At 40.7% G+C, this 16,479-nt stretch overlaps 2 protein-coding genes across 2 annotated transcripts; both read right to left on the bottom strand.

The window, feature by feature from the left end:
* Positions 1–50: 50 nt before the first annotated feature.
* Positions 51–7,109, bottom strand: tmem237b (transmembrane protein 237b). Its single transcript, XM_053499010.1, has 14 exons — positions 6,981–7,109; positions 6,774–6,827; positions 5,068–5,099; positions 4,927–4,940; positions 4,712–4,792; positions 4,117–4,245; positions 3,932–4,028; positions 1,552–1,712; positions 1,315–1,441; positions 1,016–1,207; positions 861–934; positions 691–778; positions 437–558; positions 51–349 (listed from the first exon to the last, which is right to left on the bottom strand). Exons 1-14 carry the CDS (start codon positions 7,005–7,007, stop codon positions 285–287), a joined length of 1,263 nt encoding a protein of 420 aa, XP_053354985.1. The 5' UTR covers positions 7,008–7,109; the 3' UTR covers positions 51–284.
* Positions 7,110–8,396: 1,287 nt separating this feature from the next.
* mpp4b (MAGUK p55 scaffold protein 4b) lies at positions 8,397–16,422 on the bottom strand. Its single transcript, XM_053499685.1, has 22 exons — positions 16,306–16,422; positions 15,504–15,601; positions 15,209–15,330; positions 14,985–15,062; positions 14,798–14,881; positions 14,299–14,430; positions 13,060–13,141; positions 12,444–12,529; positions 12,278–12,349; positions 11,947–12,143; positions 11,783–11,832; positions 10,873–10,890; positions 10,732–10,773; positions 10,627–10,647; positions 10,513–10,527; positions 10,386–10,427; positions 9,928–10,095; positions 9,705–9,785; positions 9,526–9,619; positions 9,273–9,381; positions 9,004–9,135; positions 8,397–8,912 (listed from the first exon to the last, which is right to left on the bottom strand). The coding sequence occupies exons 2-22, from the start codon at positions 15,547–15,549 to the stop codon at positions 8,721–8,723; spliced, it is 1,863 nt and encodes a 620-aa protein (XP_053355660.1). The 5' UTR covers positions 15,550–15,601; positions 16,306–16,422; the 3' UTR covers positions 8,397–8,720.
* Between the last annotated feature and the right edge of the window lie 57 nt (positions 16,423–16,479).

Below are 16,479 nucleotides of genomic sequence, written 5' to 3'. Positions count from 1 at the left end.
GTTTATTATATGTAATGAGGATTTTGCGGATTAAAACATTCCTCTAACGCCAGTCCCACATCTGCATGAAACCGTTGAAGATTTGTTGAAAAGAAATCACAACTCCTTGCAATCTAATAAATTTTCTTCTAGATTCTTAGCATTACAGTAGAAACATCTTGGCTGCCTCACTTCCAACACACACAAATGCAAACAGTCATGTTTTCCGTAAAAAAGTTTATTTACAAAGTTATCCTGTACAGAATGAGCAAGAACAGTGCTTCAGTTTCATTTGGAGCTGCTTCTCAAGCAGTGACGCTTCCTTTCTCCTCCACGTTGGGATGTTCTATTTTCATCGCAATTAAAGAATCTGCACAAATTAACACCACATGGCGTTTAGATGTCGAAGGTAATGCTACGACTACAATCTTAATTTTAACACGGGGTGAGAACTTGCCTTCCATGTAATCCACATCCGGAGAGGTGGACACTAGGACCCAGGCCAAGCCCACTAACAGGGTGACCACTAGATGCACGATGATCCAGGGATACAGGATGCTGCGCTCTGAGCCAGGCAGCCTTAGCAAGGAAGACAGGAGAACATACTGTAGATCAACATGGGATGGTAGGCAACACTGCTGCCGTATTACTAATGTATAATGATAAAGGATGAAAAGTCTGCCTTTAGTCAGTTTTATGTAGGAAACTCACCACAGTGAAGAGTTCACACTGTAGTATAGATTAATGCGATCGCTGGTCATCTGCTGGCTTAGAGATAGAACCAAAGCTGAGAAATACACTGCAGAGAGAGAGAAATATACACCAACAAAACTTTTTTACAAACAAAACACTTTTGAACTGGTCCGTTAACTAAAACTCACAGAAGCAGGCGAATGCTACAGGATCAAGAGTGAGGAAACTCCTCATTGCAGTCGATGCTCTGGCAAGATCCAATCTGATTACCAGAAGACAAACAATCATTTCAATGTGGAAATCACGTAATGTGTTTCAGACATAATCACCGCCCGTGCCTTACCTGTCAAAGGCTGAAACAGTGCTAAGGGCCAGGAGCAAGTAAAAGAGGCACTGTGCGGGATAGGCGAGCGTGTGGTACTGCTGCAGTAAGTTTGGCAGTGCGGTCATCTGATCTCCAGCCAAAACGTAGAGCATAATAATATTCCAAACAGCATAACCAGCTAGAAAGCCATGAGAGAACAAGCCGATCACCCTTCAAAGAAGAAAGCAGAGTATTGTTTAAGTTACAGGACCCCATGGAAAAGGTTAAGGGTGTGTATATTTATAGAAGCCACTATAAATCACGAAGCCTCACAATACCTGAAGCCACGATGCACTCTGACGGACACGTCTCTGGTGGTCCACGTGGACTGGACGTCCATGAAGTTGTGCTCCGTGTGATCGCTGATCCTACACCTATCTGTACGCTCGGCTGGTTGAAAGCGACCTGAAATTAAAAACACACACACCAAAACACAAACAGCATGATGATCAAGATAAGTCTCATTCCAGACCACCGTAAACGGATCTACACGGTCAGTAAAAGTGTGAACGTACGCCCCCTCTCGATGAACACCTTGGCCACAGGCTGACTTTGACCCTGAGGAGCGGAGAACAGTGCATGCTGGGGGATCGGAGGCTGGGCACCCGTAATGATGTCATCTTCTTCAATGTCCAGATCGTTATTTGGCTCCATTTCCGTCACTTTAGGCTTCGTCCTAAATAGATGAACGAGTAAAGGATTTTAACGCAAAATAACCTAATAATAGTAATAAGTTTATTTTATATAGCGCCTTTCAAGAGACTCAGGGCTGCTTTACAATAACAAAAATGTTTACACATAGAAAGAGACATCTGAAAGACAAAAAAAAAACTAAATACAGATAAACATGAAAACCGGTAGAATTTATCTAAACACATATTCAAAGATTGGGAAAACAAAACGAGAAAAAATGTTTTAAGGTGGGTTTTGAAATCCTGTAGTGAAGAAAGATCATGGATGTGTTTGGGAATAGAATTCCAGAGTGTAGGGGCAGGAATACTAAATGCTCGTCCTCCAAATGATGCTAATCTACGGCGAGAAATTAACAGTAGACCATCATCTGCAGATCGGAGTGTGCGAACAGGGGAGTAAGTATGAATGTTTGGTTGGACTTTCGGCTGCTCCCGGCAAGGGGTCGCCACAGCGGAATGCCCAGTCCGCACTACAACTTGGCACAGGTGTTTTTTTTACACCGGATGTCCTTCCTGACGCAACCCTCCCATTTTATCCGGGCTTGGGACCGGCACTGCATCCAGTGGCTGGGGTTTGGGCACTGGCTGGGAATCGAACCCGGGCGAAACACCTACCACTGAGCCACCAGTGCCCTCAGGAGTAAGTATGAATAAGATCCGAAATATATGGGGGGGGGGCAAGACCATGGAGTGCTTTGAAGGGGATAAGGAGAATCTTGTATTAAATGCGTGAGCGAACAGGTAGCCAATGAAGTTTGTGTAGGATGGGAGTGATTTGTGAGGATTTCTTTGAATAAGTGAGGACCCTAGCAGCAGAGTTCTAAATGTATTGAAGCTTATTTAATGTTGTATTTGGTAGACCATAAAAAAGAGAATTACAGTAGTCAAGTCGAGAAGTTATGAAAGCATGTGTTAGCATCCTTGATGTCTAAGAAGGGCCGTAGATGAGCTATATTACGGAGGTGATAGAAGGCAGATTTAGTAAGTAAAGAAATGTGAGGTAGAAAGGAAAGATGGGAGTCAAAAATTATACCCTGATTTTTAACGGTGGTGGAAGGTCTAACCAAGGTCCCGGAAATGTTAACAGTATTAGTACAGAGAGAAGCAACGGTTTTAGATGAACCAAAAAGTAAAAAATCTGTTTTATCAGTATTGAGCTTGAGAAGGTTACTGGTCATCCAAGCATTTATGTCATCAACACAAGCTGAAACGGAGTTAGTGGGAAAGGGATGGTAGTGTCGAAAACTGATATAGAGTTGAGTGTCGTCTGCATAACAGTGGAAATTGAAACCATGACGGTGGATGATTTTACCTAGAGAAAGCATGTAGATGATGAACAGTAGTGGGCCAAGAACAGAACCCTGCAGAACACCATGAAAAACAGGAGCGGTAGAGGATTTAGACTGGGGGATAGTAATATAGTGTTGACGGTCAGACAGATAAGATAAGAAGCGAACCAGAATAAGGCAGTTCCAGAAATACCAAGAGCAGAGAGTCGTGAAATGAAAATACTGTGAGAGATAGTATCAAATGCAGAAGAAAGATCTAATAGAATCAAAATGCTAACAGAGCCAGCATCAGAGGCCATAAGAAGGTCATTGACAACCTTAAGAAGCGCTGTCTCGGTACTGTGGTGAGGGCGAAAACTGGATTGGAAACATTCATACAGATTATGAGATGACAAATACGACTGTAGTTGAACAGCAACAACTTATTCAAGTATTTTTGAGAGTAGCGGAAGATTTGAAATTGGTTGGTAGTTGGCCATATCAGCCGGGTCAAGGCCAGGTTTCTTTAAGACTGGTGTGACAGCTGCAGTCTTTAATTCAAGAGGAAGATTTTAGAAATGAGAAGTGAAATAGGCCGTGACATAACAGGTGCAGAGTATTTAAGCAGGTACAGGAGGGCAGGATCAAGGTGACAGAAAGAAGGATTGACTTTATTGAGTAACTCAGAAATAAAAGCAGGGGTTGGAGGATCGAAATCAGTAAAAATACCAGTTGCAGTCCATAGGGAAGTCATTTGAGTGGATAGGGAAGTACACTGTTAAAAAGAGAATGTATACGAATTATTTTATTTTGGAAGTAATGTAAGAATGACTCACAGAGATCTACAGAGTTGGTCATAACAGGGACCGGAGGGCTAGTGAGTTTGTTAACTACGGAAAAACCTCCATTAAAAGAATTTTTACGTGAAGACTTACTTCTTTTTTTTCTTCGGTTTCCGCGTCGTTTCCTCGTCTGAGATCTGATCCGCCATGTCGCCATTCAGCACCAGGTTGGCCTGATCGCAGTCCTGATCTGAGCAATCACAGCACACCAAACAAATCAATGCATTTCTCCTAATACGCCTAATTACGTTCTGATCTTTTTGTGATCAGAGTCGTACCGACTGTCTCGGCTTTCTTCTTCTTTTTCTTTCCTTGTGTTGGGAGTTCAGAAGGTTCGGGAGTTAAACGCTGCCGGCTCTCTGTTTGTCTCGGACTGGTCAGGCCTTCCATTTCGATCCCGCCGTCCCCTGATGTGAAAGAGCCACATTACATTACATCAACTTTGTAGGCCCATTTAACAGGAGATTCACATCTTTTCATCATGAAGAGGCTGACTGTAAGGTTCAAAAGTGTACACCTGAATCAACCATATTGAATCATGACTAAAAACATATCGTATTGTATAGTATTTTCATTTCTGGCCCAGGAATCAGCTCTGCCCATTTTTCTTAAAATGAGTGGCAGAAAAAGATAAAAAAGGGTTTCCCCTTCTTTATCTTGTCAGTAAGGTGAGGCTTGTCAGTATTTTCATTGCAAGAACTTTAAAAGTTACATTTGCTATATTAAGGTTCTTCCAATAAGCGGCTGAACAATTTCAGCTAATTGCGCCGTGCATGCTGGGTAACATCCTGACACAATAATGATGTAAATTCCTTATTTAATCCTTGTTTCCTTTTTCTTTCATCTAGAGTTGAAGACCTTATATGACCTCACCTTTAGGGACCTCAGCCGCCTCAATGCCCTCCTCCAGCTTGGCCTTCTTCTTCTTTTTCTTCTTAGGAATTGGCATCTCGTCTGGGTAAAACAATAAAAAAGTTGAATAAACCTCAGGTTTTTCATTACAGATTATATTTTTGAAGATGACAATAAATTTCAACACACACCCAATAGTTTTACTCTATATTTAAATAAGCCGATGTCCTACTAACCTGCTGTGTCTTGGCTTTTTTGTATTGTGAAGGGAGATGCAAGCAAAGTTGGAGGAGCGAGACAAAGAGATCGGAAGAAAATTATAACTGTGCACAAATACAGTAAAGAAGTAACATCTCAGTTTTATCTCTGGTGCTTACCTTGGCAAAGATGGCAATGCACGCGGTCCTCGCTAATACATTAAAAAAAAAAAAGAAACAGGCACAATATGACATATTTAATTATCTCTATCCACAGAACAGACATAACCATTCAAGCACTTTTTTCTCTCTCTTTAGAAAACCTACCAGCCGTTTATTCGTCATTCCAATTTACAGCAAAGTGACATTACAAACAAACGTGACACACACACATGCCCGTGGATTAGTGCTGAGGTAAGTCTGAGGCCAGGATTACACCGCTTCTTACTCAAGAGTTAAGATTAATGAGCTTTGCGTCACCTTTACGTGATTTCGCTTCTAAATGCTTGCAGCATTTGTTTTCTTCGACTCTGATCTATTCTCTTGTTTTCTTCTCCATATACATGCAAGCAGGGAGAAAGAAAACTTAACACAAGATGTCTTTAATGGAGCTTCATATACGACAGATATTAGTCTTCCAAGGGTCAAGGGTCAAGGGTTAATCTGAGGTCCAGATCAAAGGTGTTTAGTAAGCCTGGACAATGTAATGCTAATATTTGACAATGCTGATATGATAATGCTTTTAAAGTATCGTAAGACTGAGTTTACACCCCAGCTAATTCCCCACACCGAGCCGCTGAGATTCCAGTGCTCTGTTAGTGTCTTAGGTTGGGTTAGGAGGAGCACTCGGGGTGAAACCTGCGCCAGAAGCAAACAGGCGAATCAGGTGATCCGGTGTAGTGACCACTAGTGGGAGGAGCGGGAAAATAACTTATACAAAATTAGATATCATATGTAACATAAAGTTGATTTTCAAGTTCTATTATTGTGATATTATATTTTGATTACATCACCCACCTCTAAGGGAACAGGTTTTAAATGGAATCTACTTAAAGATCAAAAAGTTCAAGAAGTCTGTGATGTTTTCTGACTGGGTAAAAAAAAAAAAAAAAGTTTTGACAGAGATAAATCCGGACTTCACAACCTGACTGAGATCCGCTTCAGGATTACTTCTCAGTAAGCTGTATAAACTCGAGTTCATTATAAACGTACAACTTTATTAGAACCTATAATATCAGTGCTGATTCCTTTTTAACTCGTAATGTAATGCCTCGTTTGTAAAAGAGTCGACTCTTTGAATCGGTTCCTTGAGGTCAAATGTTTAGAAAACCACTGCCAGGTTAGGGCGTCTGAGAAAGGAAAAAAATAAACAGATCTGGTAAACACAGCTACTCTCAAAACCTTTCGATCCCCACTCGTACAGAATAAAATCAAAGTTAATAACAGACAAGATCAAATAATCTTAATTCAGAAAGGTGTTGTGTTACTTTTTATTTATTTTAAACAATGCTGCAGGGTTAGTTATAGATTGATTCAATTAACATTTATTTAAGTTGATTATTAAAAAAAAAAAAAAACTGACAAGAAACTATTTGGTAAGAGTCGAATGTTATTAGAGGAGCCGAGTGCACTGACTCACTAAAAAGAGTCACTAGACTCGGAGTCGACTCAGAATCGTGGTTCGGACATCTCTTAAGCCGACACATAAACATGACTAGGTTATTCCGCTGTTCTTGCTCTAGATTTACTCAGAACACGCTTTTCAAATAAGTATATATAAATCATATAAATAAATAATAATACCGTAATACACATTAAGACGCAAATCCGCTCAATATGGCAACCAAGTTTACAGCGCTGTGCTGCTTTACCATGCAAACACTTACTTTCTGCACGTGCGAAATTGGCGGGAGGTCTCTTCTTCTTGCTGTGCTGTATACCTGCGTTATATAAAACTTATCAAAATGTGAATTATAAAAAAAAAAAAAAAACACACATACCGTCCATTTAACGTGTTTACATCAGGCTAGCTAGCAGGCTAAAACCGTTAATCAACCAAAAAACGGTAACAGCATCCCTATCTCACCACACACCTTTTCATCGTCCGTATCCATTGTCATTTTTATATTGAAAAAAAAAACCTTTGCAAGTTATGACTCCAGGGTTTTTGATCTATTATGAATTTTAACAACAATAAAAGAGAAAACGCACAGATTTCTCAGTTTTCAGACTTCGTTAGGGTGAGTCTCAAATACACTCATAGTGTACATAGAGTCCACTAGTTATGACGTAGCGTTTCGTTAATTCATAGCGAATGGAGTGCACTTCTGATCCTCTAGGGGCGGCGTTTGGAACGAAACCCCTTTGTGTTGTTTGTTGCCGTTGGAAACGGAAAGGTTTATTTCCGGGTCACGTGTCTACTTTTTTTTAACGCAGCAATATCATCATAAAAAGATATATTGTTGTATATAAATTTAAATTATATCATATAAATAATATACATATAATATGGTTAAAATGATAATAATAATGTGTGTATATATATATATATATATACTATATATATATATATATATATTCTTTAGGTGGCACAGTGGTGTAGTGGTTAGCACTGTCGCCTTGCACTTCCAGGGTCCAGGTTTGATTCCCGTCTCTGTGTGCATAGAGTTTGCATGTTCTTCCTTGTGCTTGGTGGGTTTCATCCAGGTACTCCAGTTTCCTTCCACAACCCAAAGACATTTAGGATTTGTTAATTGGCGTTCCCAAATTTCCCGTAGTGTGGCACCCTGTACAGGGTGTATCCTGCCTCCTGCCCTAAGTCTCCTGGGATAGACTTCAGGCCCCCCACAGCCCTGATACAGGACGATGAGTGAGTGAGTATAGTCTTTAAAACTTGGTCAAGCAGTTTTGTGGATTGTGCACAAGTTACTTAATGGTTTCAAACTTTTTCAGGGGCTGGCTAGTTGAAGATCTTCCTGATCCCTCATAATCTTCCAGTGATGTTCTTCCGCTCTTGAAGCGAACATGCTACTCAGAAGACCTCAAACGACTCCTTGGAGCAATTTGACCAGTTTTACGCAGAATTGCACATTGGCTCTTTGTTCTAACTTGCAGACGTGGTAACACACATGGTCAGAATAGCACCAGCTGCACAACTCCTGATGTACAAGATGATGTCTTTTGGCACTCTGACTTATGAAGCTCGGTGCTCCCTGTGCCTTGTGCTGCCATCTGGTGGTGTATTACAAAACTAGTCTCGAAACTTTTTGATACCCATGTGTATTTATGTAAAAGTTATAATAACGTGTAAAATAATAATAATAATAATAATAATAATAATAATAATGTGTAAATAGTATGCAAACAGTATATTATATAGTTAAAATATACTTTGTGTATATTTGTTTAAAATTATACAGTAGTTAAATTAAAAATGTAAAAATTTAGCAATTGATATTTTTATTTTGATATTTTACAGTATACTGTACTGTATATATTTATATAGTATACAGACTTAGAATGTGGTGCATATTTTATGTAAAAAATGTAACAATCAAATGAGTAACCTTTTAATTAAATACAAATATTACAACTGTGGCTTGGGAGGTTTATATAGTGATGACCATCCATACTGTGTAAAAAAGTGAATTTCATGAACTACAGTATGTAAACATATTACTGTACAGTCTATTCCCACAGTGTAAATTCGCACATCCCTATTAAAAGCCTTAAAAGCTTCATCACACCAAGAAACGTTGTTTTGATCCACTAATAAATGTTTTTGTTCATCTCAAAAATTCGAAACTAAATGTCCCTAAATGTCAAATTCACATTCAAAGGTCATCAGTCGGTCTGATCCATGAGACAGGAACCCACTGTGGCTCCTCTTGCGCTCTTCTCACCGCCGCCATCAGCTGCACACAGGACGCCTGCAGGCCGTCGTTCACGATCACATGATCGAAAAATTCAGCGTAATGCTGCTCCATCCTGCAGCCTGCCTCCTCGATCTCACGGAAGTCCTCATCCTGAGAAAGGGACATTAAAAAGGTACCAAGCTGTGTATTCATTTTAATAATAAAGAGCATACATGCGCAATTCAGCGATGCGTCTGATCACCTTAAACGGACGATCGGTGCAGTAACCAGTCACCTGTGCGTTGATCCGTGTTCGTTTCATCTGAGCTAATGAGGGAGGTTTTATATAGATGATGTACGCTTTGAGCTCATGGGTTCGTACGGACGTGATGGCCTGGGGACAAAAAAAAAAGCTTAGAACTTTCTTTATCTTTAAATTAGACATTAAAGGGACATGCTTTGCTCAATTTGTGACCATCCCCAAAAGTCATGCTTAGGATTTTGCTAGTAGGAAACACGTTTCACACGCACATATGGCTCAATATCAATGATGCAGATCTTCCCGGCAGCCAGAACGTCCTTCACTGCGTCCACGCTGGTGCCGTAGAGGTGACCCTTGAATTCTCCGTACTCCACAAACCTGAGGAAACAAACACATCGCTGGGTCAATAAGATACGATGAGTTATGGTTCGTTTCTAAATATGAAGTAATCCATTTCTTAGTCTCCTTCATGTTGAAACTTTTGTATGCAGCTCCAAATACCGTTAAAGTGTGCGGAATCACCTGTTGTTGTACACCATGTTCTCAAACTGATCCCTGCTGATGAAGTGATACTCCCGCCTGGGTTCCTCGTACATCTTCGGTGGCCTCGTCGTGTCTGTAAACAGACAAGAAATCAGACGACTGATGCAGAACCAACAGATCAGAGGTGACGAGAGGTGCGAGAGCCAGCGTGTACTGACGTGGTGTGGCTCCCCTAAAGGTTCTCGGGTTGATCTCGATCAGTTTCCTGCGTAACTCGTTTACACCGACTCCAGACGGACCTGGGAGAAATGTAAAGAGTTTTATTCGCATCATACATACGGATGTGTAATTAGGCACTGTGGCAACTGTTTTTGTACTATTTTATATACAACCTCTGAAAGCTAAACACACACAAAGTTACTCATACACACCCAGACTCACCCAGCAGAGCGATGAGGCGGTGTTTGTCCTCTGGGTGGCGCTGGTGCCGCACCACTTCCTCATACGGGCTGGCGAGGCAGCTGGAGCAGCACGGGGAGCGGATGAGGCCCGAACCTCCACCTTGAACCCTCTGCCGACGACACACACGCAGACTCCTCCGGAACCCGGCTGAGACATTTACACACACACACACATAGGCATACACAATTACACAGCAGGTAGAACTATAAGTTCCATCACACAGAATCTCAGAACATTAAAAGCAGTAAGTAAAGCTGACACACGGGTCTCTGCAATATTTTTAGAGATACGTTGTAGATCATAAGTTTCCTAACTGTTGAAATATATATACAGTACATTTTAAATCCAGATGTTGTGCAGCATTATTGACCACAACGGCGAGCTAGAGTTATGTTCTGCTTAATACATTTTCATGAAAGATAACGGTTAAGACTTACCAAGATAAACGCCATCGACGGTAGCACTAAACTCACTCTCGTCTGAAACCATAAACAAACCAATAAACAGATTCTGCATGTGTTAGATAAACAAGACAAATAAAAACATGATAAATAGTGTACTTACCCTCCTTTAGTTCCTCTTCCCGGTCACCGATAAATGGAATAAATGACAATTTAACTAAAATCATTTGATTTGTCTGTAATTTAGTCTGTATATAGAAACAGGTGACTCACCTACCAGATTCAAAAGCTTCCTCATCTAAGAAGAAGAAATAACTCTCATTAGCGTCATTAAATTAAGTAAACAAGAGTTTTAAAGATTAAGATTATAGAAAAAAAATACCTGTTTCTACAATAGATACGTCGATAGCCATCATGTCGTCCTCTGAAGGAGGGAAAGACAAGACTGCATAGTTATATCAAGTGTTTTTTATTTCCAAAAGCAATTTATATAAAATTGTTTAAACTAATAAATGCTCCTCACCTTCATCCACTGTGCTCACTGTGCACAGATTAGCACAAAAGACCCAGAAAACAACATTTTTTTAAATACAAAATTATGACATTTCTTTTGGACGTTGGTGATTCAAGTCAAACCGGGACTTCAGATTGTGCAGAATAACAAAACACAGTTTTAAAAGTAAAAGCTTCCTTTATTTCTCAATATAATCCTCTGCTACACTAATGCACTTATCCCAGGGTTTCACTAGTGCTTGGATACCATCGAGGTAGAAAGGTTTCTCAGTACATCAAAGCCATGATCAGACTGCCTGGACTACCAGGAACCCCTCTGAAGTGAAGACCGATGTGAGAGCTTTGTGTACCGTTAAAGAATAGTAAAAGTTATAATATTAGGTAATACTTCCTTCCCGGAAATTCATTACGTCATTTAACGTTCCCCCCATGTTGGGCAAACATGCGCAAGAAGAATATATTTGTTCCAACAAGAGAGGAACAATCAGATCAAGTGTTTGCGTGGTTACTATTTACCTACAGGACAGATTTTCGAAATTTTAATTGTGTGATTAGTCCAATTATTAGTGGAACATTAGGGTCCATTTAAAGGGTCCATTTAACGTTTAAGTCTCTGGATTTAATTAAAAACCTGTGATCTGGTTTGTAAAGGAATTTCACAGATTTGTGCAAATTTCAGAATATAGAGTTGTTTGAAATGTTCAGCATGGAGGAGTGGGCCATTAGGAATTACAGGAAAAAAACAGATTTTTGCAGTTTTACTTTCCAGGAATGATGTTACCAAAACATTGTGAGGGTGCCAATATATAACTCTGAAAAGCTTTGCATCATCCCTATTTGATGTATAGCTGGGCAGTTTTTAAAGTGTTATTAATTTTTACTCACTTTAATCTAGGGTGCCATTAATTTTGAATACTTACAGATTTTGTTGCAGGTGTGGGGCTGCGACCACCAGAATTCTTTCGTCTTCCTTGAACACAAAAAAACAACAACATGATGATGCAAAACGTTAAACACTTTTTATGTACTCGATTATGCTTTTAATGTACTGTATATAATCCACTTATACAGATCATGTCCTGACTTCTTGAGCATGCAGGAGGCTGGAATGAGACCAGCACACATCGAACTGCACGGCAGTTTCTTTGCCTGCCACCACAGGGCGTCTGTCTGGTCGACTATCTCCAACAGGTTGCCCTTCCTAAAGGCCATGCCAGCATCCACACATGGGATGCCAGGGTCCTGGTTGGGGTTGTAGTCCACCATGGCTCGCACAAACAGCTACAATCAAGACAGGCAGGAGTGGCGGCAAAAAGAGAGAGAAAAAAGTAGCAGATATTTGGATCGGAAAAAATCTATAACTATCGATCTGATGATGAAGTAGTATAGAAACCGTGAAGAAGGAAATAACTGACCGTGGTCTTGTTGTGGTCGGGTCTGCCAGTAATTGGGACCAGTTTAAACATAACGGTTCCGTGCGAGTGAGCCTGTTGGAGGAAGACCCGAGTCATCATGTCCCATCTTACACTTTCCACATAGAACAGGAAAAAATTTGAATGAGAATGGAATTAAAATTCCAACCAGTATTTTTATTATCTGCTCTGGTTCCAGTCCAAACACAGGATATCCGTTCACCTCCACAAGTTTGTCTCCGGCATGCAACAGACCTTCAGGAGGACATAAAATTTGAAACCATGACAAGGGTTCCCCCAAACTGTCATCCATTAATCTTTCAGGAACATGATGCTACCAAAATTTCAAGTTCTCCAAGGGTTCTGGAGAACCCTTCTGTCCACAGGTAACAACCAACTCAGCTAATGCTTGAGATGAAGTGGTTGGATTCATTAGTTCATTCATTCAAATGTCATCTTGACCTCACACCATCAGTGATTTAAGGGGAAGTTAAGTTACTAAGGACCCCTACTTCTCATAACCCACAAGCACATACACACTCCCAAGCTACAGGGCAATTTGGAAGCACAGATCCGCCTGCAACACACTTCTTTGGAATGTGATGGAAACCCAGAGAAATCCCACTAGGTGTGTTTAAACCCCCAACCCTGGAGGTGCGAGAAAGCCTACTGGAGGTAGAGAAAACTGTTCAGGACTGGGGTTCTTCAGGACCAACGTGATTTAGAGTAAATTTTTGCATATGCTACATATGAACGTGGTTGATAAGGCATAGAAGTAATCTCACCACTGCGGTCAGCCAATCCTCCATGAATAACTCGAGCCACGTAGATCTCTCCCGTCCTTTCATCTCTCCGTATAGTTGCTCCCTGAAATAAAGGAACATACTTAAAATGGACAAAAATAGTCATTATTTGTAAATGATGAACAAAGTAAAAGATGAATGAGTGTCAAGTCATGAAATATGACAAAAGAGGAGAGTGGCATTCAAAACAGAGTGGGCGATAGTTGAGGAAATGTCAGGAATGAAAAAGAAGGTGGATAAAAGAAAAGAGAAATCCACCTAATTTCTTTCCAATCATTTTCCTCTGATTAGGAAAACACCCAATTCCACCACGCTTGTCTCTGTGGTTTTGGGAGGAGCTGGACAGCTGGAGGCTATTGGAAACATTGTAGTGTCTGTCATCTTGATGCCCTGGAGACGTCTGTGAAGGCATAGGTTTGCTTCTGACTTTTGGTGAGGTGGTGCTGGAGGCTGTCTGTGATACCACTGCGTGAGCTGTAAAAATTCCAACAGAGCTGGAGGAAGAAGAAAATGAAGATCCAGGGGAAAATAGGAAGGCAATGAAAATGGCCAACCTGGCTTCCATGGGAATTGCCATGCCTAGAGATGCTTTTGACATGAGTTTGCTGCACAGAAGCATTTGCACATAAATCTGCATTTCCACACCAAGGAGATGCTTTCAAGTCACAGATTCTTCCTTCCATAGATTCCCCAGAAGCTGATGTTGAACGGGTCTTGATGGAGAAATGCGTATATATTGGAGAACTTTAGGGAGAACAGGAGCAGATTGTGCGATTTGGGTCTGTGAAGAAACATCGACACCATCTTCAGATTTTCTTATATCAAAGTTTTCCCCAGCATCAGAGTCTTTGGTAAAATCTTGAAATCCAGATCTATACTCCTCAACTTCATACTCCATGCCCACTGAGTAACTGAGGCTCCTGTCCAAGCAGGTACTGGTATGGGGTAAAGCAGATGTATCTCCAGATGTGCTATTGAATTTGTGTAAGGGCTTTCTTCTTGCGTATTCTTTATTCTTGTTAGTATGTAAAGCCACTCTTTGGGCTCTCTGGGTTGGGATGAGGGCTTGGGAGATCAGCTTGTGCAAGGTTTGGTTTGGATCCCCCTACTGACACCATGTTCCTTCACAGGATACAAGACTTAAGTTATTCATTTAAGCAAAAACAAAACAAACTCAGTGATGCAGTAAGATACGGACAAGTTTGCTCAGAATATGCTCACCAGAGGTTGGTTGTTCTTGACCATGCAGACGATCCTCATGGCCTCCTCATTGTTGACCAGATCTTCAGGCAGTGGAGGCAAGACAGGCTCATAGTCCTTCAGTCCCACAACATCATGGGCTGAGAGCAAAGCCTAAAAACACGTAGTTACATTTTTTTTTGCTATTAACATACCATTTTTGGAAGGATTACTTTTTTTGCCAACACTTTGCAGCAACCAGAGCTGTTTATATAAGTTTTTTAACCACAGAAAAGTCCTCAGACCAGAGCATATTGTAGTTTGCAGTATCTTGTAAGACAAGCTGCAAGTTGTATTATAATTAAACAATATCACACCAAAAACCATCCCAGTGCTGTTACTGTCCATTATCATCACTCCCATCCAATCAGAAATTGCTGTCAGAACTTGCTGCTGTATAATCTGTAGTGTTAAACTCTATCGAAGGACTTGGTGACTCAGCGTAATGACTTGATTTATTTAGCGCATTAGCACTGGTTACCTGCATGTGGGGCTCCATGAGAAGGTGATAAAGTTCTCTGGCCTCATATGATGGACATGGCAGAGCTCTCAAATCTGATAGAATCTGAAACATGCCACAGATAGCATTATAGGAAAGGTACTTCACTCATATCATGAATGTTTTTAATCAACCCAATCATTAAAAGCATTATTAAAATCATTAAAACCTCAAGAGTGATTCCAGAGGCATAGGGGAGATATGGGGTAGCTGGGCTCCTCAGATTTCCTTGCAAACACTCGTACACCTGCAGAAAGCGAGCCAGAGGAAGATATCAATAGCAGAAAATGTAGTTCAGTGTGCTAAGAGTAACTACAGCTTTTCAAATCACACCACGTTGAATATTTTTTTCCTAACAGTGACTCCAAGTGTTTTATTCTTTACATAACTAACCTTTAGTAAAGGCCGAAGCCATGGAGTGTTCAGGAGACCATGCAGCAGTTCATTCCCATCCATTTCCCTGCCGAAGGAGTCCTTCACTCGTTTGACCACATGAGACAAGGTCTGAACAAGATCTGGATGTGGTTTGAAGGGAAAGATGATTTTCGGGTGAGACGGATTGCATTTATTTGTTGGTTACCATTTTTCTTTTTCTTTTTTTCAAGCTTCAGGGCAAAACTTACAAATCTACCAGACACCAGAAGTGTCTTCAAGAAACCATTACAGTCAAATTTGTCCCATCTCTTACCCTCTTTTTCCAAAATAAGCAGATCCACTTTGGCTCTGTTCTCCATAGCTGGCTTTATTGTCCAGAAAGCTGACGTATGAATGCTTTCACCGTCGCCACTGCACACAATCATTTATGTGGTCACTGTCATTAGTAATGATGTAGAACTACTTTAATGCAAACTCTTGGGCCGGCTCCTCGTATTATCATCAGTATATGTTGAAGCAAACTTGTTATTCAAATAGATTACAGATTTGCATGCTACAGAGTCAGTATTGATAAGAAAACCAAAAAACAAATCTGTAATTCCTTGTGATGGCATCGTGGTTAGCACTGTCACCTTGCACCTCCAAGGTCTGGGTTTGATCTCTGGCTAGATTTTCATGTTGGTGGGTTTCCTCGGGTACTTCCGGTTTCCTCCCACAGTCCAAAGACATGCAGATTATGCTAATTGTTGTTTCCAAATTGCTTGAGTGTGTGAATGTGTGCATGCCCTAAGGTGGATTGCCACCCTGTCCAGAGTGTACCCTTATGGCCTTGTGCCCTGGGATAGGATCCAGACTCCCCACAACCCTGTATACAGGATTAAGCGGTATAGACGATGAGTGAGTGATGAGTGTAGTTCCTGGTTCCTCTAAGCTTTATAATGGATTGACATTATCGAGTTATGTTAGATTACATTTATAATAAAGTTTCAATCGCATTGTGGTGAACCAGATTTGATTTAACACAGACTTCCATTCATATACGAAAAAAAAGTTACATAAAAATCCAGGTCTCTGAGTACAACGCTACTTAAGTGACAAATCATAATTTACTGTACCTTTATCTCCCTCTTGTCGGTTGTGCTCTTTTCCTGCCAGGAGCAGAGTTTAGACCATAACGCAGCCAGAGAGTAGTTTCAGGACAGAGCATAATCCGCCTCTATCCTTAATCCCACGCAAACAGAATGAGGAAAGCTGTGAGGGAGCGGGGGAGGAGATTAAAGCTGCTGTAA

The sequence above is a fragment of the Clarias gariepinus genome, chromosome 6 (genome assembly GCF_024256425.1).
Source record: "Clarias gariepinus isolate MV-2021 ecotype Netherlands chromosome 6, CGAR_prim_01v2, whole genome shotgun sequence".
NCBI classification, from domain to species: domain Eukaryota; kingdom Metazoa; phylum Chordata; class Actinopteri; order Siluriformes; family Clariidae; genus Clarias; species Clarias gariepinus.
The sequence above is the reverse complement of the archived record's forward strand: the minus strand, read 5'-3'. Positions and strand labels throughout refer to the sequence as shown.